Consider the following 27,408-nt stretch of genomic DNA (forward strand, 5'->3'; position numbering starts at 1 on the left):
CTGTTTGATACTCAGTACAATGAAAAAAAAAACCTCACCTAATCAAAGTAATTTCCTTCACATACTCAAAAACTAATTTCAACATACATAAAAGCTTTCAGCTTCATTTATATAATTCTGAAAGTTATCTTAATTTGTCTCGTTTCTAACTACATTCTCAATCTTTAAAGATTGTGGCAGTAGAGCCAAGCATTGTGACTTTTTACTGGAAAAATATGTTTAAATTCCAGGAATAAATCCAAAGCCATGCAGTACTCCCAGCACTCTGGAGGCTGACACAGGAGGATCTCAAGCAAACAAAACAAAAGAAAACTTCCACTGGAAGGGCACAGATCGCTTAGTGACCTCAGTCAATTTAGGTTCCCCTTCAGGTCTCTTCAAAGTTATAAGATCTACTCATGCCTTGATGAGTTTACTGTAAATCAACTACAAAATCAAGCACACTCCAAGAGTTTATCACACATTTTCTAAAAGCATGAACTGTACTTTCTTTAGGATTCTATTGCAAATTCAGTACTAAATCACCTAAAAGTATAAAGCCAAGATTCTCCTAACTTACTCCACAAAAAGTGAATCTCTGGGGTCCAGGTACCCCAAGTGGGACTCAATGTGGGGGTGTGGACACTTCAATATCAGGGTACAGGGTACCCAGATTTTGGGGTCCAGGTACCCCAAGTCTGCTTCTCAGGACCTGTGTCGGGGAGCAGGATAGGGCTAGATTTAGTGTTGGGGTGTGGGCACCTGAATACTGGGGTACCCCACATTTTATGTTTATTTTTATGTTTTCTAAGAATTTTTTGGTATTTTAAAAATATTTTTTCTTTTAGGATTTTTGGTCAATAATGGCTGCTTTGGGTTGTGTGGCTTTTTCTTCAGGCTTAATCTATAACTACTTTCATTAGTCATTCCTTCCATTGACAGGATCCTGGGAAACCAGTTTTGTTTGATTAGAGTCAGCCTTCAAGTGGTGCCCATTCAGAAGCTGACCACTGATAAATTACCAGATTCCTTACATTCTCTCCAGCTCCATTATCATTCCTCTAGAACCAAATAGGTTAGAATCTGGAAGAGTTGGCTATGGAGAAGGTAATCACACACAGACTTCCTAATTTCATTTTTTAAATAAGGTTACCCCTCCAAGCATTAGGCCTAATATTAATCATCTTTCCCTGTTTATTAGGGAGGAAGGGGAAGGAAAAATCATAATGGTCCACAGATACCTACTAGTTTCAGTTTGAAAATCTCGGAAACCATCAAATATTGAACGCGCAGGCCGTCGTCTCTTAGGAGCTTTAGGAGAAAAAACAGAATTCATTAAAAAAATTTAACATTAATTTTGAAACAAATCTAAAAACTTTCTTACTATAAAGTACTTCTTGCTTTAAAATACTCATACAGAGGCAAACATGGTGGCAGATGTCTATAATCCCAGCAGTCAGGAGGCTGAGGCAGGAGAAATGCAAGTTTGAGCCAGCCTGGGTCTTGGGTTCAATCCCCAGTGCCAGGAAGGTAGGGGGTAGGAAGGTAGAGGTCGATTCAAACTGGTGCCAGTGCTAAAAAAACAAGAGTGTTTTGACACTTTGAAGTCATTCACATATAATTAATTCAACCAACTTTAGCACAACCAACTTGTTTGACAAACGAGAAAATTAGAGCTCAGTTAAGAGATTTGACCAGAACAATAAGATAAGAATCCAATGGTGGTATTAGAAGAAAGAAGATTTTTAGGATGACTCCATGTGGGGAATAAGACTCATGTTTCAAATACTGGATTCAGTCAAGGATCTGAGCAGTCTTTGGTATAATTCTTTTTTGTTTTTGGGGTGTTTTTTTTTTTTCTGGTACCAGGGATCAAACTCAGGACCTTGCACTTGTGAGGCAAGCGGCGGAATCACTGAGTTAAATCCCTGGGTGGTATAATTCTTAAGTAAGTTTGAAACCCTAAGATTTAAGGACCATGTTCTTAGGAAGTGCAAGCTCAGTCAGTACAAACATCAAAAACAACATGAGTTTTGGAAGAAAAAGGCATATGCACAATTACACAGTGGTTTAGAGACAGGAGAATGAACAGAACCAAGTTCTTCTGCTACATTTGTACACTGTGAAACATCTAATCTCTGTACTTTACAGATAAGATTTAGAATGCCATAATCAAAATTTTATCATCCTGTATGTAGATGTTATTAAGCCAGAAAAAAATGACCATATTGCATATGTGCTGGCCTATGGCAAGCCTGGCTGGCATGTAATCAGAACAATAATAAACGATGACCAGAAGCAGAGGATGTACACCCTGTTTCTCATTACATAGGGTAATGATTGCTATCAGAGAACAACCAAGTAAAAACCAAAACAAAAGAACAAGAAATGCAGAACCACATGTTAAAAACCTCATCTTTATAGGGCTGGGAATTTAGCTCAGTGGCATCGTGCCTGCCTTGCAAGTGCAAGGTCCTGAGTTCGATCCCCAGCACCAAAAGCAAACAAACAAAATCTCATCTTTGTTAAAAATGTATTTATATAGTATATCATTCATGTGTCATCAATATTTATATCAAAGAATCACAATATTATATCTAGAAAAGGTGATTTATTAAAACTCATGTTTTAGTTTTGTAGTGAATTCTTATATTCAAATTGATTTTTTAAAAAAAATTTACACTAACTTCCTTTTTCTTTCTTTCTTCCTTCCCTCTTTTTTCTCATTCCTTCTTTCTCTCTTCCCTCTTTTTTCCTTTCTTCCTAATTAAAAATAATTGAGGAACCTGGATAGGGTAGCACTCGGCTGCAAACCCAGCAATCTGGGAGGCTAAAGCACGAAAATGGCAAGTTTCAGCCCAGCCTGGGCAACTTAGCAACCAGACTCTGTGTAAAAAATTAAAAAGGGTTGGGTATGTAGCTCAGTGTGAAAGCCCTGGGTTCAATCTTCCAACCAGTAATATAATAATATTAAATTTTTACTAAAAATTGAGGAATGTTATTTTTTTCAACTTTGGAACTATACAGTATATTTGTAATTATTTCTAGCTGGTATACTATAGCCTCTCAAAAAAAAAAATGGGGGGGGCGCTGGGGATTTAGCTCAGTGGTTTCGCCATCCAAAAAAAAAAATTTTTCTTTGAGAAGTACTGGGAATTGAACCCAGAGCTATTCTGCCAGCCCCCCACCCCCCCTTTAAGTCACTAAATTGCCTTGGCTGGGTTTAGATTTATGATCCTCCTTCCTACCTATACATTCTCATCTACACCTGTCACCATATGTCAACCTAGAGGTAAAAATAAGAAAAGTCTCAAAAAAAAAAATTAAAAAAAAAAAAGTCTCATTTTATTTTATTTTATTTTATTTTTTAATTTTTGATACCGGGGATCAAACTCGGGTCCTTGCACTTGCGCAGCAGGTGGCAAAACCACTGAGCTAAATTCCTGGCCCAGAAAAGTCTCATTTTAAATGGAACTCGGTTGCCTCCGTTCAACAGGAAGATAGCAAAGAATTCATTTCCTATAGTCATATCCACTCAAAGGTCCTGCCTTATCACTCACAATGAAGAAAAGATAAAGCTTCCAAAAGCATTACTCTTCAGCTCCAAGATCTATTCATAGCATTTATGTGAAAAAATAGGAACAACATTTTATTACATCTGGTATATTAACAGCACAATGGCTGGCTAATGTGAAGAGCCCAGAATGCATTATTATGGTACAGCAGTCAGGCTTATCATTTCCCCTGAGCTTTATTCATTTCTGAATCTAGACAGTACAGTCACTCCCTGCCCCTCATACATACAGGTTCCCTGACTACGGATCAACCACAGGCGGAAAATTACGAGAAAAACTGTTTGTCTTGTCATTCCCTGAACAATATAATGATTTACAAAGCACTTACATTATATTAAGTATTACAAGTAATCTAGAGATGATATGAAATAGGTAAGGTAATGTGCATAGATTATATGCAAACAGTCAGTCTTTTTTGTTCTGGTTTTTTTTTTGAGAAAGTGTCTCACTATGTAGTTCAAGCTAGTCTGGACCTCAAGATTCTCTTGCCTCAGCCTCCTGAGTGCTGGGATCACAGATGTGTACCACCAAATCTGGATCCTAAATCACCTTCTATGAGACTTAAAAACACTTGGGATTTGGTATTCAAAAGAGAAAGTAGTGTAGGGAACATGGTCCTGAACCAGTCCCCTATATAAACCATAAGACAACTGTATATTCTTTATTTCTTGCTACAGGAAACTCCAAAGCTGCCAAGAAAACATCTAATAAAAATTCTCAACTAAGGTGCTTTTCCAAATAAAAAAGATACAGGTAGGGCTGGGGATTTAGTTCAGTGGCATCACACCTGCCTTGAAAGTGCAAGGTCCTAAGTTTGATCACCGGTACCTAAGGGGGGGGGGGGGCGGCAGGATACAGATGTAGCAAGGCTTAGAAGCACACACCTACAATTCAACTATTCAAAGGGGCTAAAAAAGGAGATCACCAAGTTTGAGGCTGAGTAACTTAGTGAGACTCTGTCTCAAAATAAAATTTTAAGTAAAAGGCCTGAATGTAACTCAGTGGTAGAATACTTGCCTAGCAGGACAATGCCCTGGGTTCAATTCTCAGTAACGCAAATGGGGAAGGGGGAAAAAAAAAAAAAATATATATATATATATATATATATATGTATGTATGTATATGTGTGTGTATTTAATTTTTTTCATCCTTCTCTTACAACTTACTTCTCCTCCTCCTTCCTTTATATAGTCTCTGCTCTTAATTTTCAAATAGACTATTTCTCCTCAATAATGTTCTCAATACATACAATATACATTTCTCTATCTCTGTCTGCCCAACCAGATTAAAACTTCAACTTCTTTTCTAATAAACTCATTAATGCCTAAAATATGTGGCTCACAAAGGGGAAATAAGTCTGATTAAACTATTAATTTTCTCTAAAACTGATTAAAAGTCTCAATCTCTACCATCATCTTCCATACACACTCAGACTGCTATCACAATTTTTTGTGTCGAACAGGGGTTATTTTCTCCTTTGTTCAAAACAGGAATAGCACTTCCAAATTTTAAAAAAAGGCATATTCAGACAGTAAGAATACAGCAATCAAGTGGATACTCGGGGGAAAACGTCCTATCTATTGTTTTGTTTTATTTTGTTTTGGAGACAGGGTCTCAATTGTGTAGTTTAGACTGGCCTTGAACTCACTCTGTAGCCCAGGATTGCCTTGAACTCACAGTGATCCTCCTGCCTCAGTCTCCCAAGTGCTGGGATTACAGCCATCTACCTCCACATCCAGCTAAAAAAGTTTTAATCTAATGAGAGATCTATCTCTATTACAAAGCAGTAGCTCTTTTTGCTAACTTTCTTCCTCTTGGCCTTCGGCAACATTATCAATTATTTAATCTGCTTCATTCCTTATGAACTAGTTAAGGAGCACTCCTGAGGGCTATATAAACATACAGAAAAGAAGTGACTCTACTTAAAAAGTATCACTCTCTGAGCGAGCCATCAGGTTTCTCCATCATTTCATTAAAATCCTAAAGACAAGTCAAACATAGAAAATGGTGAACTTACCACCAAACAAAGGTTCTGGCTCCACCAATATTTCTTGCTTTTGAGGAATTGGGGCACGAACTTCTTCCCTATTAAAAAAGTGGGAAATGCAAAAAGAAAATTATTTTCTAGTACAGTATGTTTTTTTTCTCTAATTAATTGTGAATGTATTCAAATTAACAAGTAAAATGAACACCAGACTTAGTGACTTTTTAGGAACCACAGTAATCATGATAAATGAATACAGTATTAGGTAGTTTCCAATAGACATTAGTTAGGAAAAAATACCTGGCATAAATAGCTCAAATGGTTAATTAAAAAAGAACAGAAAGCCAGGGATTTAACTCAGTGGATCCGGCGCCTGCCTTGCAAGCGCAAGGTCCCGAGTTCAATCCCTGGTACAATAATAAAAAAAAAAAGAACAGAAAAATAGATAATTAAATCACAAAGATTTTTTTTGATCTGCAAGTTTATTTCATAGAGCACACATTCACAGAGAGCTGTAACAGTGTTTTAACACCTGCCATCTCTGCAAAAAAATATCAGGCCAGGGATTTAGCTCAGTGGTTCCAGCACCTGCCTCGCAAGTGCAAGGTCCCGAGTTCGGTCCCTGGTACCAAAAAATAAAAATAAAAAATAAAAAATAAAAATAATCAGAACTTCATTTTTAGGGTGTCTCTGCCTTATATATGAAATATAGTATATACAAAGTTTTTAAACTTAAGGCATCCTGCCCTAATCTATAACAAAGATACAGTACTCAAAGCAGCAAACAACAAAGGATTAGAAAGAATAATTATCTTCTTTTACAAATCCAAGACTGGTGGCCAGAAGGAATAACTGCTCTACTTCAAACTCTGTGAGTCAACACTATGAAACTCATTTAGCATTAGGACAAGGAATCTGCATTATTCCAGCTTTACGGAATCATATGCCTGATGTGTGCGTGCATGTGTGTGTGTGTACAGACATGCATGTGCTTCTCACGGGGACTGAGGAGTAATGCTGCCCCAGTACTCACTTGCAGCCAGTGCTGAGAAAAGTGAGCACATTTTAGTAACATATCCCAAGCCTGAGTGCATGCTAAAGGACGACAGGACTGAGGAGAACAGACAGGAAAAGGTGATAAATATTTAGCATTTGGGGGAATTCAACACTGCCAGGAGACAGCAGCTAAGTACTGCTTTATGTATGTAACAAAAATAATTCCTATTTTTGTAGTTAAGTCGCAGTATGTACTTCAAAAGGAAATGATGTACTGAAGATAGTGATAGATGCTGTTGCACGATGAGACCTTCAGGATGCCCAGCATTTGGGGGTATGGCTGCTGGGCACTAAAGTCAGCAGAACGAAATAGACATGTGCCGTGGTGAAATGTGACTATATCATGCAACCTTCAGTATCTGTGTACCAGCAACAATCTGACACAGCTCCACAAAGATATATTAAAGTGCACTTAAATAGTAAATTTTATGCTAATTATGAAGGAGGCTAACATAATCTTGGATTATTTACCACATAGATCCTAATATACAGAACAGAAAAGGTAAAAGTATGTCTTCTAAAATTCCCTTCAAAGTTTACCTCTACAGGGTGTACTAAATAGTCCATCTTGTCCAGTTGAAAAATACTTCTTTTGATACATATATTTGGGGGGAAGTACGGGGATCAAACTCAGGACCTTGCACTTGCGAGGCAGGTGGCAGCACCACTGAGCTAAATCCCTGGCCCTCTTTTGATATTTTTTAAAAGTGCCTGAGTTGTGGCTCAGTGACAGTGTGCTCGCCTGCTCAGCCTGCATGAAGCCCTGGGTTCATTCCACAGCATGCTCCCACCAAAAGGCTATCTTTTAAAAATGGTGTGTGCCTTTAAAACTATTCATCTTATAATCAAACAGAAAACTCTGTTGAATAATGTTCATGGAAAATAATAGTAATGTCCAATTCTAAGCATGTAAATTCCATACAAATATGTATTAAGATAGGCTTGCTTTAACTGACATTCAGGTTTTTCGAACACCGTAGTAACAAATGAGAATAAGGCTCTGTTTTTGATGTCTAAGAGTTGGAGCTCCGAAAGGTACTACTGTCAATGCTCATTTGTCAAGTCACTAACATCCAGTATCAGAGTATTATTTTTGTTTGTTTGCAGCAATGGGGACTGAACCCCGGGTCTCATGCATGTTCTGCTCTACTACTGAAATATATCTCTGGCCCTCATCCCCATCAAAGGCCCACAGTTAGACAAAGACATCAACATAAGCCAATTGACTGGAGGATAAAGAACAATTAAAAAAAGGAACAAGGGTAAAAAAATGAAAATCAGGGGAGAAAGAGGGGTTGAGAGGAGGGGAATGCGAAAAAAAGCAGCCAAATATATCATGTACGGTTACAAATTCCCTATGATGAATCTTATCATTATGTATATCCAAAATGTACCAAAAAAAAAAAAGAACAATTCAAGTTATGTTTAAGGATGTGTCCTCCTGGGCATCAGTCACTACTCATACTCAGAATCTCCATAATCTGATAGAACAGACATCTATAAACTCTGTTAATCCTTTCACCAAAAAAAGAAATAGGCAAGTTAGGTAAAGTAGTGCATGCCTGTAATTCCAGCTACTCAGAAAGCTGAGGCAGAAGGATCACAAATTTGAGGCCAGCCCAGGTAATTTTAACAGACCTTGTCCCAAAATTTCAAAAATGAAAAAGGGAACAAATATGTAGCCCCATGGCATAGTGCTTGCCTAACATGCACAAGGCTCTGGGTTCAATCCCCAGTACCACCAAAAAACAAAAACAAAAACACATGGGCTAGGGAAATAGCTTGGCGGAAGAATGCTTGCCTAGTGTGTTAAGGCCCTGGGTTCCATCCTCTGCACTGCTTCCCAAACCCCCAAAATTGTTTTGTACAATGAAGAGGAAGCACATATTCCCCAAACTGACTGTAAATAACTACTATTCAAGTTTCTATAAACTGAACCATGTTTTCATACTGATTTCATTAAAAATCTGAGCCATGTTGGAGAATAGGATATTACAAATGAAATACATGGCCAACATTAACAAGATAAAGCTATAAGGTATTAATAATGATCTCTAAAGTTCACACTTCATGTGGAAACAATACTGTATTGATCTGGAACTAGATCAATAAGAGGCAATTATACCTGCATGTACTCTGGCTCATAAATTTATCTAGTTTAGTAAAAATAAAATCCTGGCCTTTTGCCTATTCCTATTTTTAAAAGTAATTTAATTTTATTAGTTCGTGTTTGCAGTATATAATGATCACACTCATCATGGGTAGTTGGCATATATACATAATACATCTAAATGTTTTTCACTTTACCTTCCCCTCTGTCCATCTCTTGGTCTCCTTCTAATTTGCAAAAAATCTATCTCCCTATCTCCTCCTATTATCTATCTTTTATTTGCCTTTTTATTTTGCTTTGTCATATAAGAGAAACCACACAATATTTAAGCTTATTTCACTTAACATTAGGGTCTCAAGGTGCATCCATTTTCCTACAAACGACTCAAATTTATCCTTTTTTATGGTAAAGTAGTACTCCATTACATATATACACTGTACTATATTTTCTTTATCCATTCATCTGTTGACAGACATACTGGCCACTTCCAAGATTTAGCTATTACAAGTTATGCTGCTATAAACACAAGTCCTCATAGATCATGTAATACTATGTCTTTAACTCTTGGGAAGACACCTAGATGGGGAATAGCTGGGTCAAATGAAATTTCTATTTTTAGTTTTTTGAGGAATCACCATATAACCATAGTGAGTGGTACTAGTTTACATCTCCTAGTAGAAGGGCTCCTTTTCCCCATAGCCTCAGCAACATTTGTATTTCTTGATGGCAATTCTTTCTGAAGTAAGAGGAAATCCCAGGGTTGTTTTAATTTTCATTTTTAAATAGCCAGGGACATTAAATATTTTTTCATATATTCACTGGTCATTTGTACTTCTAATAAAGTCTCTACTCATTTCAGTTGCCCAAAAAGCTAAGAGTATTAAAATCTCACTTGACATTTTAAATATTTTGTTTTAAAAAAATCAATGAGTGGGGCTGGGAATTTAACCTAGTGGTTTCACCGCCTGCCTCACAAGCGCAAGGACCTGAGTTTGATCCCCAGTACCCCACCTCCAAAAAAAAAAAATCAATGGGTGGCGCACACCTGTAATTCTAGCACTTGGGAAGCAGAGAAGAACTGCCCCAAGTTTGAGGCCAACCTAGGCTACGCAGTGAGTTCAAGGACACCCTGAACTACATAGTGAGACTAGTATTTTTTAAAGTCTTGAACAACAGATACTTATTTTAAACCTCACTGGTATTAAAATAGTTTTCTTTTATGATAAAAACAAAACTAAATAGACAATTATTTTCCATTTCTTTAAATGGCCTAAGTACACATTTATTAATAAAAAGGGCAAAACACCAAAACTCTTCACCATTTACTAGTATTCTCTACGTTATAGTTCCTTAGGGACCAGGATCCTTTTTCTTTTTTACAAATTTAATTCTTTCTAAGTGTTGAAGATTAAACCTAGGTTCCCAAGCAAGCAAAGCACACTACCACTGAGCTACAATCCCAGTCTAAAATTATTGTTCAAGGGCCGGGGATTAGCTCAGTGGTTTCACCGCCTGCTGCCCAAGCGCAAGGACCCGAGTTCGATAACTGGTACCAAAAAAATATATATATGTATTGTTCAAAAATTTTGTATGGCTACTCACTTTCCTGAGACAAAGTAGGAAAATCATTCTAGGAAATACACACTTTACTGGCCTTCCATATCTGCTGCTTAATGCTCTGCAACCTCAGTAAGATGTGGGTATCAATGCCACCCTGTAAGGTTCTCTGATGGTCCTATTGTCTCTTTTGGTTTTGAATGCTTCAGGACTCACAAGCCCTGCCTCTGGCATCGGCCACCAGCTGGTCTCCCAGACTCACATGCGGCCCACACAGGTCTTCTGAGGACTGAAGAGCAGAGGATTAAATAATAGACACAACAGTGCTCTAGAGAATTCAAGGTTTTTAAGTACAAAAATTTCCACCTGACTTTTTTTTAGGAGCTTTCAATCTTTAATTTTTTTTTTTAAACAAAAAAACAGCGAATTAACTTTGACAAAAACACAACTAGCTGATGGGGGGTGGGGAGGTTGCTGCTAATAGTAAACAATTGATCCATACTCTGTATGTGGTCTGACAGTGGAGACACTAGCAGAACTGGTACTGGGCTCTTCGGCGATTCCTCCCCCATCCAGGAACATAGTGACTGCCATTTCCAGGTTGTTGTTGCAGGCTTCAAGCATGTGCTTTCCTACACTTTCACTCGCACCTGAAATGGCAAAGGGACAGAAAAATAAAGTTAAAGAGGCCCGGGGATTTAGCTCAGTGGTGCTGCCGATTTAGCTCAGTGGGGATTTAGCTCAGTGGTGCCGCTGCCTGCCTCGAAAGCACAAGGTCCTGAATTCAATCCCCGGTACCATAAAAAAAAAAAAAAAGTGTTAAAGAACACATCTTACAATAAGATCATGTTAGAATTCCCAAACAAATGAAAAGTCCTTTTCCCTTCTAAATGACCTTTTTATTTAAACAAGTTTATTTTTATACTGTTGGCTGGTTGGTGCAGAATACACAGAGATAGAAAAGAATGTAGCAGCACTGAAAATAGCAGTCTTCTTTTATAATAAAAAACTAAATAAAATAACATTCACCCTTTCTTTTTTTCTTATTCAACACTTCTTTAAATAGCCCAAGTATATATTTATTAATAAATGAAAAAAAAATACAGAAAAAATAAGCCAGGAATGGTAGGACATCCCCATAATCCCAGCACTCTTGGGAGGCTGAGGCAAAGCATCACAAGTTTAAGCCCAGCCTTGGCAATTTAGTGACCTAGTGAGACTCCATCTCAAAAAATAAAGGGCTGGAGATGTAGCTCAGTGCCAATACCCTGGTTCAATCTCCAGTACCTAAAAAAATATCAAGACTACATTGTAGAAAGTTAGAAATATTTTCTTTTAGGAAGAATGTATTTTAGTTGGCATTTCTGTTTCTGTTAGAAAAACATTTCTTTTCTTAATTAAGTTTATTGGTACATTTTAGGTATACTTTATGATCACATACATTATTGGGAATTTGTATCAGTACATATCTTGGTTCTTACTTTTTCTCATTCTCTTTCCCTCCCCTTCCACTCCTCCCTATTTACATAACCTTTGTTTCTGTTTTTTCCTTTTTTCATTTCTTTTTCTTTCCCTTTTTCCTTTCCTCTGCACCCCCTTCCTTAGTTCCCCTTCCCCTTCCCCTCTGAACATTTTCTTCCTATTTCTCAATATCTATTATACATTTTGGTCATTTAGACTTTCAGTTTCTCACACCAGAGAAACTATTTGGTATTTACACATGTCCTATTTATTTCACTTAAAGAGTATAGCCTCGAGATATATCCATTTAGCTATAAATGTCTCTAGTTTGTCTTTATGGCTGAGTAGTACTCCATTTTATTTATAAAAAAAAAAAACAACAACTACATCTTCATTATCCAATCACCAGTTGATGGGTATTTGGGCTGTTTCCAAGATTTAGCTATTACAAATTGTGCCACTATAAATGTGGGTGTACATGTATCACTGTGGTATGATGCTTTTAATTCTTTCGGGAACATACCCAGAAGTGGAATAGCGGGGTCAAATGAGACCTCTAATCCTAGTTTTTTGAGGAATCTCCACACTGATTTCCACAGTGGTTGCACCAGTCTGCACTCCCACCAACAGTGGAGAAGGGCTCCTTTTTCCCCACATCTCCTCCAGCAATTGTTATTGGTTGACTTCTTGATAGCAGCCATTCTTTCTTGGGTGAGATGGACTCTCAGCATTGTTTTCATTTGCATCTCTCAAATGACCAGTGATGTTGAACATTTTTTCATGTTTATTTGCTGCTTCTACTTCATCTGAGAAATGTCCATTCATTTCAGATGTCCATTTCTGTATTGGGTCTTTAAATTTTGGGGGTTTGATTTTTTAAAGTTCTTTATATATTCTAGATAGTAGTCCTTTGTCCGAGGAACAGCTGGTAAAAATTTTTTCCCACACTGTGGGTTGTTGCTTCACTCTGCTGGTGGTTTCTCTTGCTATGGAAAAGCTTTTTAATAAGATGAGATCCCAGTTGTTAATTCTTTGTGCTAGTTCCCATGCAACTGAGGTTCTGTTCATAGTCTTTTCCTACGCCAATATCTTCAAGAATTCTACCTAACCTACCTTCCAGCAAGTTTAGTGTTTGTTTTAATATTTAGATCTTTGATCCATTTCGATTTTAATTTAGTGCATGGTGAAAGGTATGGGTCTAGTTTTAACCTTTGCCAAGTAGTTGAAACCCAGTTTTTCCAGCACCATTTATGAAAGAAGCTATCTTTTTTCCAGTAAGGGTGTTTTTCTCCTTTGTCAAAGATGAGGTAGCTAAGTATGTCTAGAGTTGTTTCTACATCTTCTAATCTGTTCTACTGATCCTCAGTTGTTTCTTTGCCAGTACACCATGCTGTTTTTATTACAGTAGCTTTGTAGCGTAGTTTCAAGTTGGGGGTTGTGATACTCCCTGCCACGTCTCTGTTGCCTGGAATTGTTTTTGCTATTCTAGGTCTCTTCTGGTTCCAAATGAATTTTTGGATTGTTTTCTCTAGTTCAGTGAAATATGCTGTTGGAATTTCAATAGGGATTGCATTGAATCTATATAGCAGTTATGGAACTATGGCCATTTTCACTGTATTTGTTCTTCCTACCCAAGAACAAGGTATGTCTTTCCATTTTCTGATATCCTCTTTGATCTCTTTTTTCAGAATGCTGTGGTTTAGAAAAACATTTCTAATCCAAAAGCAAGAGAGCTGAGATGAGACATTTTAAAGATGTAACTAAATCAAACTCCAGAAAGAAACATCAATTTTTATCACATAAAACTAGCCCTAACACTCATTCATACATACATTCATTCAGAGACAGAGTTTTGCCATGTAGTTCAAGCTGATCTTGAACTCACTATGTAGCCCAGGGTGTCCTTGAAATTGCAGCAATTCTCCACACCCAGCTCTAACACTCATTTATAAATAAAGCCAACACAGTCTGTTAAATAAAATGCAAATGGTAAATCCTTTTAAGAAAACACTTTTTAAAAAACATTTTAGCTGGGCGCAATGTAATACACCTGTAATTCCAGTACTCTGAGAGGCTAAGACAGAAGAGTTTTGAGTTTGTGCCTAGCCTGAGCAATTTAGTAAGACCTTATCTCAAAAAGAAAAAAAAAATGAATTGGGGATGTAGCTTAGTGTGAGGGCCCAGGTTTCAATCCCAAGTACTACCAAAAAAAATTATTTTACAGCATGTACCAAGAAACAAAAATATATGAGTATTTTTGACTGTGTATGTGGGTTTCTAGTCAAAAGAATTAAATCTACATTAAAATACACATACATAAACATGTCCATGTGTATGTCCAGTTAATAATAAAACTTGAAATGATACAAATGTAAAATGTAAATTTTATTATATATGTAATAAAATACTTTGTGGTAACCTTAAAGCATCTCAGGCTTCCCATTTAGAATTATTTTTCTTTATATAAATTACATCCTCTAGATTCTCCTGTTGTAAGTAAATGCTCATCTTTTTGTCTGAAAATGTCTATTTCAGGCTCATTCCTGAAGCTTTACTGGGCATGCCATTTCAAGGCTGACAGCTACTTGTTCTTAGTACATTGAAGATAGCATTTCAATGTTATCTGGCTTCTGCTGTTGTTCCTGGGAAATCAGTTGTCAGAATAAAGAATAAGATTTTTATAGTAATCTGTTGTTTCACTCTAACTACTAACTTTAAGACTGCTCTGTCTTTGGCTTGCTGCAGTTTCGCTCTGATTTGCCAGGACTTATTTCACTTATCCTCCTTTCGATTCCCTGAATTTCTACCACCTGAGGATTATCTTTTAAGAATTCTGAGGGCCTGGGAATTAGCTCTGTGGTTTTACTGCCTGCCTGGAAAGCACAAGGTCCTGAGTTCAATCCCCAGTACCCAAAAAAAAAAAAAGAATTCTGAAAAGTTCTCATTTAATTTGACCATTACCTTACCCCTTCATTCATACGTATTTCCTTCTGGAACTACAATTAGATACAATGTTAAAACTCATCACTATAATTTTTGTTTTGTTTTTTGGTACGGGGATCGAACTCGGGTCCTTGTGCTTGCACAGCAGGTGGCAAAACCACTGAGCTAAATCCCCAGCCCTCGTCACTATAATTTTTATGCTTCAACCTTTCATATGTTTATTGTCTCCGCTGTATTCTCACAAGATGTTCAATATCTTCCAGGTCTGTCTCTCTCTCTGTCTCTCTATTTACTTATTTATTGGTTTTTTGAGACAGGGTCTCCCCCTTTGCAGTTCAGGCAGGCTGTGAACTCACTATGTAGCCCAGGCTGGCCTTGAACTCATGGAGATCCTCCTGCCCTAGCCTCCCAAATACTGGGACTGCAGGCGTGCACCACCATGCCCAGCTTTATTTATTTTGAGACAAGGTCTTATTATGTAGTTTAGGCTGGTCTTGAACTCAAGGTGATCCTCCTACCTTAGCCTCTGTGGAGGGCTGGGATTACAGGCATGCATCGCCATGCCCAGATAATTAATTTCTCTATTTAATGTCAGTTAATTTTTCATAACTACAAGTTCTATTTTTGTTTATTTCCCATTTGCTTGGTCATGTTTCAGAGACCCTTAATTCATAGTCCTATTTCAATCCTTCATTTAATCAAACACTGGAATTACAAAGATATAACAAATTTTCTGAAGTCTAGATGGGTTACTGTCTTTGTTACTCCTGGCTCTTACTGTACAATAGTTTTCTTGTGTGATTTGTGATATTATTTTTACAGTAATCTTTTGTGCCTTGGAATTTTTGTCTGTAGATTTTTGGAGCCTAGATTGAAGGAATATTCCTCCCAAGAGATGTGATATGGTAGACTATTATTATGTTGTTGTTGTTGTTGTTGCTGCTGCTGCTGCTGCCGTTGTTTGAGACAGGGTCTTGCTCTGTAATTCAGGCTGACCTTAAACTCACTATGCAGCGCTCTGCATCAGCCTCCTGATTGTTGGGATTGCAGGGGTGTACTACCAGGCCCAGCTTTCTTTTTGCAAGGTGACAACAGGTACTACCAAACAAAAGACCATTTTAAATACATTCCTGACCTGGGGGTTCTTCAAGATCACAAAGAAAAACATACCTTTGCAACAACCCTTGTCAGATATCCACCCCCAAAACGTGCTTCCCCAACCCTGCCAAGGTAGAAACATCAAGCTCAGCATCACGAAGGGGCGGGTTTCTTTTTAGATCTTCTGCTTTGGAAGGCATTAGGTTTTGTTTCCTGTACCCTATAACAGCATCCATACCCCACTCTACCCCCTCCCAACACAGCATCACCTTCTGTACTACTACGAAGTATATACTGCAGGAAAGCACCAGGCAAGCAATCAAGCAAAGTTCCCTCTATATTTCCAGCCGTTCTCATCCTAGCATCACTGCTTGAGCTCCGCCTCCAGTCAGACCAGCCAAGCATTAGATTCTCACAGGAGAATGACCCCTACTGGGAACTGCACTTGTGAGGGATCCAGGGTGCTGCTCCTTATGAGAACGTAAGGCCTGACAATCCAAGGTGGAGCTGAGGCAGTGAGGCTAGCATTGGGGAGCAGCAGCAAACAGATTCACATCAGCAGAAAGCTTTGACTGCACAGAGACCACAGTCAGTTGCTTCTAGGCTCACATCAAAACCTTCCCAGTGAGTGGCAAGTGACAATCTGCACCTGGTGGTAGCTTTACATCAGAACTTGACACTTACTTTAGGCAGCATGTGGTCCGCCCATGATTTTATTGACCAATTCTGTCCATGCTTCCTTCCCCCACTGTACACTGTCTGAGCCACAGTCTTGGGAAGCCCACAGCGTAACCCAGCCAAAATGAGCAAAGAGCAAATGGCACTGGAAAGGTTCTTTCAAAAGGGAGAAAAAACCTGATAATGAGGCAGCAGAAGACTCTAAAATGTCAATAAAGACATCTGCTGCTAGACGAAGTGGCACATACCTGTAATCCTAGTACTCAGGAGGATGAGGCAGGAGGATCACCATCCATGAGTTCAAGGCTAACCTGCACTACCTACTGAGTACAAAGCCAACCTGAACTACATAGCAAGACTCTTGTCTCAAAAACCAAAACAAACAAACAAAAAACACAGAAAACTGCTGCCAGGAGTCCTGCTTAAATCCCAGTTTTCACCGCACTAGGCATTTCCCATTCTCCAAGTCTGCTGTGTAAAATGTGTGGCAACTGCTACTCAACAAAGCCACAAAACCTTCAAAGCTGCTCTGCCACAAGGAGACCAAGCACCCTGCAATGAAAGACAAGGTTTTCAAAAGGAAAAAAGTGAACACGAAGAAAAGAGGTGATTATTGAAAGCCACCCTTCATCCAACGTGTCTGCACCGAGAGCTCATTCTTAGTGGTTGACTGCACTGCTAAAGCTAAGAAGCCCTTTACTATTAAAGACCAGATCCTGCCTGCTGCTAAGGACATTTGTCATCAACTTTTAGAAGCTGCTGCTCAAAAGGTGGCGTGTGTTGCTCCTTAGGTCAGTGCCATAACTGGAAAAGTTAAACAGCAGAGAATACTGAGGTACAACTGTTAAAAGAGGATTAATGAGCTACTGTGGTACATGTCCAGACTGATGAGCCTATTAATATTGACAACAAAGCAACAATGCTTGTTTCTATGTCAAATATTTTTCAGGAGAACATGCATGAGGATATGGTATGTGCACTTTTGTTGCCAACCAACACCATAGCTGCAGCACTATTCAAGATTTTGAATGATTCCGTATCAGGAAAACTGAACTGGTCATTTTCTGTCAATATATGCATGGACAGAGTGGTTGCCATGACTGGGCAGCGAACTGGTTTCAGTACTCAGGTCAAAGAGGTCACTTCTGAAAGTGAATCTACACAGTATGTAATCCATACAGAAATGCTGGCTTGCTAAAAAAAAAAAAAAGCCACCTAAACTTAACAAAGTTTGGGAGAATGCAGTTAAAATTATCAACCACATTAAAGTACATGCCCTCAATTCACATCCATTCACACAGTGCTATAAGAAGATAGATGCAAAGCACATGCATCTTCTCTTATACACAGAACTGAAATGGCTGTTGAAAGGTAGATCACTGGCCAGAATTTTTATTTATTTTTTGGTTCCGGGGATTGAACTCAGGACCTTGGGCTTGCCAGGCAGGCACAGTGCCACTGAGCTAAATCCCTGGCCCTAGAATTTCTGAGTTACAAGAGCCACTCCAGAGATTTCTTTTAGAAAATGAGTCACCACAACATATTTTAGTGACACAGAATAGGTTGCAAAACTTGCTTACTCATGTGATATATTCAACCCACTCAACAAACTCAATTTGTCACTTCCAGGGAGAACCACCAGTGTTTTCAAGTCAGCAGATGAAGTGGCTGCATTGAAAGCCAAACTAGAATTGTGAGCCAGGGCTTTCTTTCTCCCAGCTGGTGCATGATCACTTCTCACAGCTTTCAAAAGAGTTTGAGCGTTACTTCCCAACCACAAGAGACCCCTGATGTGAAAAGAAATGGACCCACCACCCATTTGAGAACAAGCCAAGTGATCAAGTCCTTAACATTTCTTACCTGATTACTACTACAGGATCCTGATCATCATTCTATCTTCCATCTTGCTGTGAGTAAATATTCCAAACTATTCTGATTATATCATCCACCTACCCTTTACCCTGGTTTAAAATTCTTTAATGGCTCTCTTCTGATACCTAAAGTATAAATTTCAAGGTCTTTATGATTTGTAAAGTCCTTTATGGTGAGGTCTCAGCTTATTTTTCTGGTATGGCCTCTCCTCCATCCCATACAATTTACTACAGTCAAACAGTTACATAAATGGAATGCTCCATTCCCTCTCATCTCCCTCATCTAGTTCAGGCTTGCTGAGAATCACCAATTTGTGAGCTAAACTACCCACTGGCTCCTAAGCCTGTGTCTCCTTCTGGCTGCTCTGAAAGAGTAGAAACTTTTGCACACAGGAATTGGTTGTATGTACGTATTATGTATGTATGTGAGACAGGGTCTCACTATGTAATTCAGGCTGGCCTTGAACTCACTATGTAGCCCAGGCTGGCCTCAAACTCATGGCAAATCATCCTGCCTCAGCCTCTATAGAGTGCTGGAGAAATTTGTTTTATTGTTTTGGTATCCTCAGCACCTAGCTTCATGCTTGTGCTTGTGTGTGATCAATGTCTAATAAGTTCACTTACAGGTAGCTCATAGTACTTTATCTCACTAGATAATGTACTGGGGAAACTACTGGCAACCTTTCTATATAGTTATACTGTGAAAATGACAAACAGCAAATAGGTATCTGGAATAAATGGACTTAACATTTTCAGTAAGATCATCAAATATAAATTTTAAAGGGTCATATCTGAATATTCATGATGGTGGATAAGCTGAATGTGGTGGTGCATGCCAGTAATCCCAGCACTCAGGGAGGCTGAGGCAGAAGAACTGCAAGCTCAAGTCCCACCTGAGCAACACAGCTAGACCCTGTTTCAAACAAACTTTTTAGCCAGGTGTGGTGTCACATGATTGTAATCCCAGCACTTGGGAGGCTGAAGCAGGAGGGTCACTGTAAGCTCAAGGCCAGCCTGGGATACATAGTGAGTTCAAGGCCAATCTGAACTACATGGCAAGATGGTATCTCAAAAAACCACACCAAAACAAAACAAAACATTCTTTAAAAGGCTGGGGTAAACTCCCTATGATGAGTGTTATCATTATGTATGTCTAAAATGTTTTGCTACAAAAAAGAAAAGAAAAAGGGCTGAGGATGCAGCTCAGTGGTAAGGGATCTCTGGGTTCAATCCCCCAATACTGAAAAAAAACAAAAGTGACAAACTAGAGGCACCAATCTCTCTACTTTATGAGACTGAATCACATTAAGTGTAGAACAGCTGCTTATCAAGGTGGGAGAACAATGAAGTTCAATGGTGAACAGAGTTGAATAAATCCAAAGAATGAATAGTGAATCTGAGAGGTTAAAACAGAACAACCCTGCAAAGACCACCTGAGGGTATGGCAGAGGGTGAAGGTACAAGAGAGTGAACATCATTATTACAGGAGTTAGCACCTTGCTGGAAACCAGTCTAAACAGACAAAAGGTCTGGGATCTGCACAGCAAACTGGCTCCAAAGTTCTCTGCATTTTTCAGGTATTCTCCTGGGAGCAGAAACAGGGAACCAACTTGAAAAGGGCTTATCTTACTTGCTACTCTAGCAGTCAAAGGTGCATGCATTTTCCTGACTGCTGGTCTTGGACAAGTTTACTACTCTGTGTCACTGGGCTGCAACCTTAGGAGTCAGTTCAGTGCAAGGGGAGAACCTCTGACACAGAATCCTCGAAAATTCTGAGTGTGACATGCTGCATTGCCAAGAATCAGCCCTGCCCTTGGCCTGTGCAGTGCAAAGGACACAGAAGAACCTGTCCCAGATGAGTTCCGGGCCACCATGCTAGCCCGCTGACAGACTACGATGTGGGAGCCTGCCCCACCCTTGGAATGCACAGTCCGCATTCTCTGGAATAATTCTTTGCCTGGGGAACTTCGAGTTCTGCCCATGCATTCTGGTGGGCAGGTCAGCTGAGAGGTATTCCAACTGGCTCCAGACACAAACCACTCCAGCAAGTTGCCTGGTGAGCACGCAAAGGACAAAAGAAGAGGGCAAATAACCAGCCTTTGCTCGGAACTTAAGGAGACAGGAAAGAAGTGCTGAAGGAATACATTGTGAAGAGCAGCCACTCTTGCCCAGAGACAGAAAGAAAATTTTTATTAATACTTTGTTATTGCTATTTTTATATACATTTTTCTCTTTTCTTCTCTTAATACTCAAATTTTTTCATTCTTTTCACTACTTTATCTTTCTCCTGCTTTCCATTTTTTCCTTTTTTTTTTTTTTTTTTTCCAGTGCTGAGTATTGAGCCCAGGGCTACATTCTCTCTTTTTTTTTTTTTTAATTCTTTGAGATAGGGTCTTATTAACTTGTTCAGTTGCCCAGGCTGGGCTTAAACTTGCCACCCTCCTGCTACAGCCTCCCAGAATGTTCGGAAAACAATTGTCCTCCACCATGCCCAGCTTTTCCTTCTTTAATTTTAAAATTTTTCTTCTTTCTTTTTTCCTGTTTTATATAATAATGTTAGTTTTATCATTTTTCATTAGTTATTTTAAATTACTCTTGCTTTTTCTCTTCCTTTGGTGTGATGGCTATTGTCGCTTTTATTTAGTATTTACTTTATTTCTTTTTATAGTTATTTTTGTTTGTTTTTTGGAGACAAGGTCTTGTATGCAATTGAGGTGGCCTTGCATTCGCTATGTAATTCAGGCTGGCCTCGAACTCATGGCAATCCTTCTGCCTCAGTATCCCAAGTGCTGGGATTACAGGTATGTACCACCACATCCAGCCTTTTACTTTATTTATCTGGTTTCTGTTGGTGTTCTTTCAAAGAGCTAGGAGTCAGGCCTGGCATTTTGAGCACCTTTTTGGATGCTCTGCCGTGGAGCCATACTCCCAGCTCAATAGAGAAGCTGGACCTTATTCCATCTGGATCTTATTCCACTTGAGTCCTGGCAGATACTTCAACTTAGAGTAAAGGAGATTAAAGTGCCCAACATTGATAGCAGAGAGCACAATAGTTCTGAATGCCACATTTACAAGGGATCTCTGCTTAGCTTATTCCCACCCTATAGACCTCACACTGCTGAGAAGACTGGAGAAGTAACCAGAGGCTGCATTCCATATAGTTTGCTGTCTATACTATGCCTGCCTGAACCACCAGCAGGACCCAGCTCTTGCAATGTCCAGAGAGAAAGCAGGTTCCTCAAGCTTGAATGATATGTGTTCAAGACTCACTAATCAAAGCCAAAGGAGCCACAAGGAAACTACACTATAAAACCTAAATGGCATTAAACTCAACTCTACACAACAAACCTATATCCCAGGGCACAAACTCAAGAGACTAGTTAATAAGAAGTACATGAAAGTGAGAGAAAGATCCAGCCCAACAGGTGCATTGATATTAACATAGAAATACAAGAAACATGAGAAAACAAGGCAACGTGACATCTTCTAAAGTTCAAAACTCTCTAATAACTGATTCCAAAGATATTGAAGTTGATGAATGCCAAAGAAAAAGCTCAATGGATTCCAAAAGGATATAAATAACTGAGTGAATTGAAGATAATATAAGGTATGAATAAATAATAAGAAAAATTTGGGGCTGGGGATTTAGCTCAGTGGTTCTGCTGCCTGCCTTGCAAGCTCAAGGTCCCAAGTTAAATCCCCAGTACCAAAAAAAAAAAAAAGAAGAAAAATTCTGAAAAAGAACTAAACAGAAATCTTGAAAATGAAAATCTCAGTAAGACCAATTTTTTACAAAACTCATTTGAAAATCTCATAAATTGACTAGATCAAGCAAAAGAATATCAAGGCTTGAAGACAAGTTTGATGAATTATCACATTCAGACAGTAATAACAGAAAAATAAGCAAGAATGAACACAACATAGATCTCTGAGACACCATTAAAGATCAAACGTGCACAAAACTGGATAGAAGGAGGAGGAGAGCTACAGGTTGAAGGCAAAGAAAACCTAGTCAATGAAGTAACACCAAACAATTCCCCAAATCTTGGAAAACGTATGAACCTGAAATACAAGAGACATTTAGAAACTCAAACAGACATGACCAGAAAAAAACCTCCCCACAACATATTACTGGTAAACTCCCAAAAATACAGAGCAAAGACAGAATATTAAAAGCTGCAAGAGTGCTAGGTATGGGATCACATGCTTATAAACCCAGCTACTTGGGAGGCTGAGGCAGAAGCATTGCAAGTTTGAGGCCAACCTGAGCATGTTAGCAAGACTGTGTCTCAAAATACAGAAAGAAGGGCTGGGGAATACTTAGCGTTCCCTGTGCTTAATCTCCAGTAACATGGGGGGGGGGGCTGCAAGACAGAAGTACTACTTCATTTTTTTTTTTTAAGATAGGGTCTATTAATTCAGGCTGGCCTTGAACTTGTGGTGATCCTACTGCTACAGCCTCCCTAGTGCTGGGATTACAGGCATGTACCATCATGTCTGGCCCCACTTCATATTTAAAGGTAAATGCCCCAGAATAATATATTTCTCAGCAGAAACTATAAAGCCAGGAGTGCATGACAACAATGTATGTCCAGTACTCCAAGAAAATAACTGACAAACTAGATTGCTATACTCAAAATTTAAGTTACCCTTCAGAATCAAAAGGATAGGGCAGGTGTGATGGCACACATCTATAACCGCAGTACTCAGAAGCTAAGGCAGGAGGATCCCTGTGAGTTCAAAGCCAGCCTGAACCATAAAGTGGAAACCCTGCCTCAAAAGCAGACAAAATAGAATCAAAGGAGAAATAAAGACCTTTCCTGATAAACTAATGGAATTCATGACCACTAAACCAACATCACAGAAGATACTTAAGGGAATCCTAACCAGAAGAGAAAGATAGACACACAAAATCACACAATCATGAGAGCACAGGAATAAGTAAATCTCATGAGAACAGATAAGCAAATGAGAGTTAAGGATCAAACAGTATTACTACTACAGAAAAACATCAAAGCTTTTTTTTTTTTTGGAGACAAGGTCTTACTGTATATCTCAGGCTATCCTCAAACTTACTATGTAGCGCAGGATGGCCTCAAACTCACAGAGATCCTCTTGCCTCAGCCTCCCAACTTTTTTTTTTTTTGGTACCAGGGATCGAACTTGGGACCTTGTGCTTTTGAGGCAGGCAGCAGAACCACTGAGCTAAATCCCCAGCCCAGCCTCCCAAATCTTTTTTTTTTTTGGTACCGGGTAGCGAACTTGGGACCTTGCATTTGCAGGGCAGGAGCCAGAACCACTGAGCTAAATCCCCGGCCCCAGCCTCCCAAATCTTGAGATTACAGGCATATGCCACCACATCCAGCAAAAATAAAGCTTTATGGTGAATAAGAGTGGGGTAAACAAACACAGAATATTCAAAACAACCAGAAGAAAAACAAAAACAGATAGAAACAAGTACATACCTTCCAGTAATAATCCTGAATGTAAATGGTCTAAATTCTCCATTTTAAAAAAATGCCAAGTGGCTGACTGGATTATAAAACAAGACCCAACAATATGCTGCCTGCAAGAAATTTACCTCATCAGCAAAGACATACACAGAAAGTGAAGGGATGAAAAATAATTTTCCAAGCAAATGGAATTTGAAAGCATGCAAGAAGAGCTATAATGCCATCTCACAAAATAGACATTAATACAAAATTAGTTAAGACCAACAAAAGTTTTGTTTTTTTTTAACAGGGTCTTGCTATGCAGTCAAGACTGGTCTTGAACTCATTTAATAGCCCAGGCTGGCCTTGAACCCAAAATTCTCCTGCCTCAGTCTCCCCCTAAGTACTGGGCTTACTGGCATGTACCACTACATCCTAAAGTTACTACATATGGATATAGGGAATAAATCAACAAGATGATACAAGTGTAACTATGTAAGTACCAAAGCCTGGCTTAAGGTCTTCAGACTAAGCCACATCCCCAGCCCTTTCTTATGTTTTTAAGACATGGTCTCACAAAGTTGTTAAATTGCCCAGGTTGGGCTCAAGTTTACAATCCTCCTGCCTCAGCCTTCCAGAATGCTGATTACAAGTATGTGTTACCATGCCCAGCTTGTAACTCCAGCACTTAGGAGGCTAAGCAAGTGTGTGATTGTGTGTGTGTGTGATACACGTGTGTGCGTGCACATATATACCAAATATCAGATCGCCAATTTTATAAAACAAACTGCTAGATATAAAATGAGAGACCAGGCCCAGTGCAATAATAATGAGTAACTTCAGTATTCCATTCTTACCAACAGAGAAATCATCCAGATTAAAAAAACAACAACAACAAAGAAACATCACTTACACTATACTGAAGATCAAATGGACTTGAAAGACAACAGAATGTTCAATCCAACAGGAATGCAGAATATGAAAAATATGTAGAATACACATCCTTTTCATCTGCACATGAAACTTTCCAAAATAGATCATGTATTAGGCCATAAAGCAACTCTTAACAGTTCTTAAAAATGAAATAATTTCTTCCACCTTGTATCATAATAGAATGAAACCAGAAATCAAAAGCAAAAGAAATTACAGAAATTATATGGACACAAGGAGACAGAATAGTACTTTTTTGTATAAACAATGAATCACTGAAAAAATCAGGGGCAAATGCAAAAGATTCCTAGAATCAAAGAAAAATGGAAACACAACATAGTAAAACCTGTAGGACACAGCAAAAGCAGTACTAAAAAGGAAGCTTATACCAACAAGTCCCTTCATTAAAAGGGGGAATTTCAAATAAGTAAACCAATGATGTATCTCAAGGCCTTAGGAAAAAAAAAAGAACCAGGCCAGGAATTTAGCTCAGTGGTTCTGCCACCTGCCTTGCAAGCACAAGGTCCCAAGTTTGATCCCTGGTACCAAAAAAACAAAAAAACACCCCTAAATCAGTAAAATGAAAGAAATATAAAAAGAATAAATGAAATAATACAAAAAAATCTATGAAACAAACTTGGTTCTTTGAAGATAAAGCTGATAAGCTCAGCTAAAGTAATCAAAAGCAAGAGAGATGATCAACTAAATAAAATTAGAGATGAAAAAGGGGATATCAGCCAGGCATGGTGGTACATGCTTGTAATCCCAGCACTTGAGAGAGGTTGAGGCAGAAGGATCGTCGCAAGTTCAAGGTGGGCCTCAACTACATAGTGAGTTCAAGGCCAGCCTGGACTACACAGTGAGACCCTGTCTCTAAAAAAAAAGAGGGGGGATTATAGATGCTGCTGAAATTCACACAATCACTATGGGACTATTTTGAAAAATTGTACTTCAATCAACTGGAAATCAAGAGGAAATGGACAGGGCCAGGGATTTAGCTCAATGGCCCCTGCACCTGCCTTGCAACCACAAGGTCCTGAGATCAATCCCCAAAACCAGAAAAAAAAAAAGAAAAGAGGAAACGGACAAACTTCTGGGTACAGAATCCTCACACCTTTGAATCACAGAGGTCTTCTGTGTTGATTGCTGTCACTGCTCTTGGTCACTCTCCCTTTAATGCACTTTCTACACTATAATATAAGCTTGACTGGCTCTCACTTCACAGTTCTGCACTGCTCATTGGAAGTCTTACTCTCTTGAACTGGAAACAAGATCTGGCCCTTACCTCTCCTATTTTATATCCTCTGCTCTCACGCATCTCTAAACAGTTCTCTTCAGCCACACGGATCCAAATGATCTAGGGAGGTCCCTTGGTGGTTCTCAATAGTCGTATCTTTGCATAATTTTGATGAGTCACATCAGCCTCCTCATTTTTCCTGACAACACCAAATACTCACCTCTCTGTAGAATTCTGGACCTTCTTCCTCCCTTCTCATCCTCAGCTCCCTACAGGACTAGGTATACCTACCCTTACTTTGGTGTTTTAATCTCTACCCTTGTCTCTATTAGCTCTTCTGTCTTGAAAATTAAAATCTCACCCGACTACACCCGTTCTTACTTTCTTATCCCAGTTATCTCCCTAAGTTCTTGCTCAAGCTGAACCAAAGTTCTCAAGTTGTACTGTGTATAAATTTTCGTTCTCCCCTTCAGAAAACACTTTTAAAAAGAAAATTTCTCGGCTGGGGGTGTACCTCAGAAGTAGAGCACATGCCTGAAGCTCTAGGTTTTGGGGGGGATTTTTGAGACAGGGTCTTGCTTTGTAGTGCAGGGTGGCCTTGAACTCACTGTGTAGCCCAGACTGGCCTCGAACTCACAGCAATCCTGCTTCAGTCTCCTGAGTGCTGGGATTACAGGTGTGTGCCACCATGTCCAGTTGAGGCTCTAGGTCTGAGTCCAAGCATCACCAAAAAAAAAAGAAAAAAAAGAAAGAAATTTCAAAACAAAAATAGAAGTGCAACTTTTTGAGGAAAAAGAAGAGTCAAATATCCCAATAGCCAATGTATGTTAAGTAATTAACCTGCAGAGCACGACACTGGGACCCATCCCTCACTTTTCTACTGTAAATTCATACTTTAGTGTAATAGGAGCTAGCTGTATGTCTGTGTGTTCCTTTCCCTGAGGGATACAGGAAGCAATCTATATGTTTACCCACTTGGTATGACAAACAGCAAGGTGTCTACATGTGGGCAAAAGTGGAATGGGGGCCGGGGATTTAACTCAGTGGTTACGCCACCTGTCTCAAAAGCACAAGGACCTGAGTTCGATCCCTGGTACCAAAAGAAAAAAAAAAAATGCATTAGGCCCAGGGATTTAGTTTAGTGGTTCCACTGCCTGCCTCGCAAGTACAAAGTCCCGAGTTTGAGTCCGGGTATCAAAAAAAAAAAAGTGGAATGGAATTTTTACCCACATTATGCTCTAACTGGTTTTGGATATGTTTACCCAAGCATCACAGAGGGTCTAATAGACCCATACCACTCCAGGGTTTGTTAAAAAGTTTCCTTGGGCAGAGGATTTAGCTCAGTGGTTCCACTGCCTGCTGCACAAGCGCAAGGACCTGAGTTTGATTTCCAGCACCAAAAAAAAAAATGTTTTCTTTTGACATTTCTGGTAGAAGTAGCCCAATTCAGTACAATGACACATGAAAAACCAGATTTACAAGTTTTGGAGGAGGTCA

At 39.0% G+C, this 27,408-nt stretch overlaps 1 protein-coding gene across 3 annotated transcripts in view; it reads right to left on the bottom strand.

Moving 5' to 3' along the window:
* Window positions 1-27,408, bottom strand: part of Ubxn7 (UBX domain protein 7) — a 71,760-nt gene that overhangs the window by 34,594 nt on the left and 9,758 nt on the right. The window contains exons 2-5 of one of the 3 annotated variants that reach the window (XM_087186652.1): window positions 26,520-26,621; window positions 10,764-10,911; window positions 5,572-5,639; window positions 1,225-1,290 (exon numbers count right to left, since the gene is read on the bottom strand). In XM_087186652.1, the coding sequence (XP_087042778.1) occupies window positions 1,225-1,290; window positions 5,572-5,639; window positions 10,764-10,885 (256 nt within the window). In that variant the 5' untranslated portion in view covers window positions 10,886-10,911; window positions 26,520-26,621. The remainder of the gene's footprint in view (window positions 1-1,224; window positions 1,291-5,571; window positions 5,640-10,763; window positions 10,912-26,519; window positions 26,622-27,408) is intronic. The other 2 variants (XM_087186654.1, XM_004834698.3) reach the window with 2 other exon arrangements.

This window comes from Heterocephalus glaber, unplaced genomic scaffold (assembly GCF_053883595.1).
Source record: "Heterocephalus glaber isolate CG9 unplaced genomic scaffold, H.glaber_assembly_v1.0 deba00001504, whole genome shotgun sequence".
NCBI lineage: Eukaryota > Metazoa > Chordata > Mammalia > Rodentia > Bathyergidae > Heterocephalus > Heterocephalus glaber.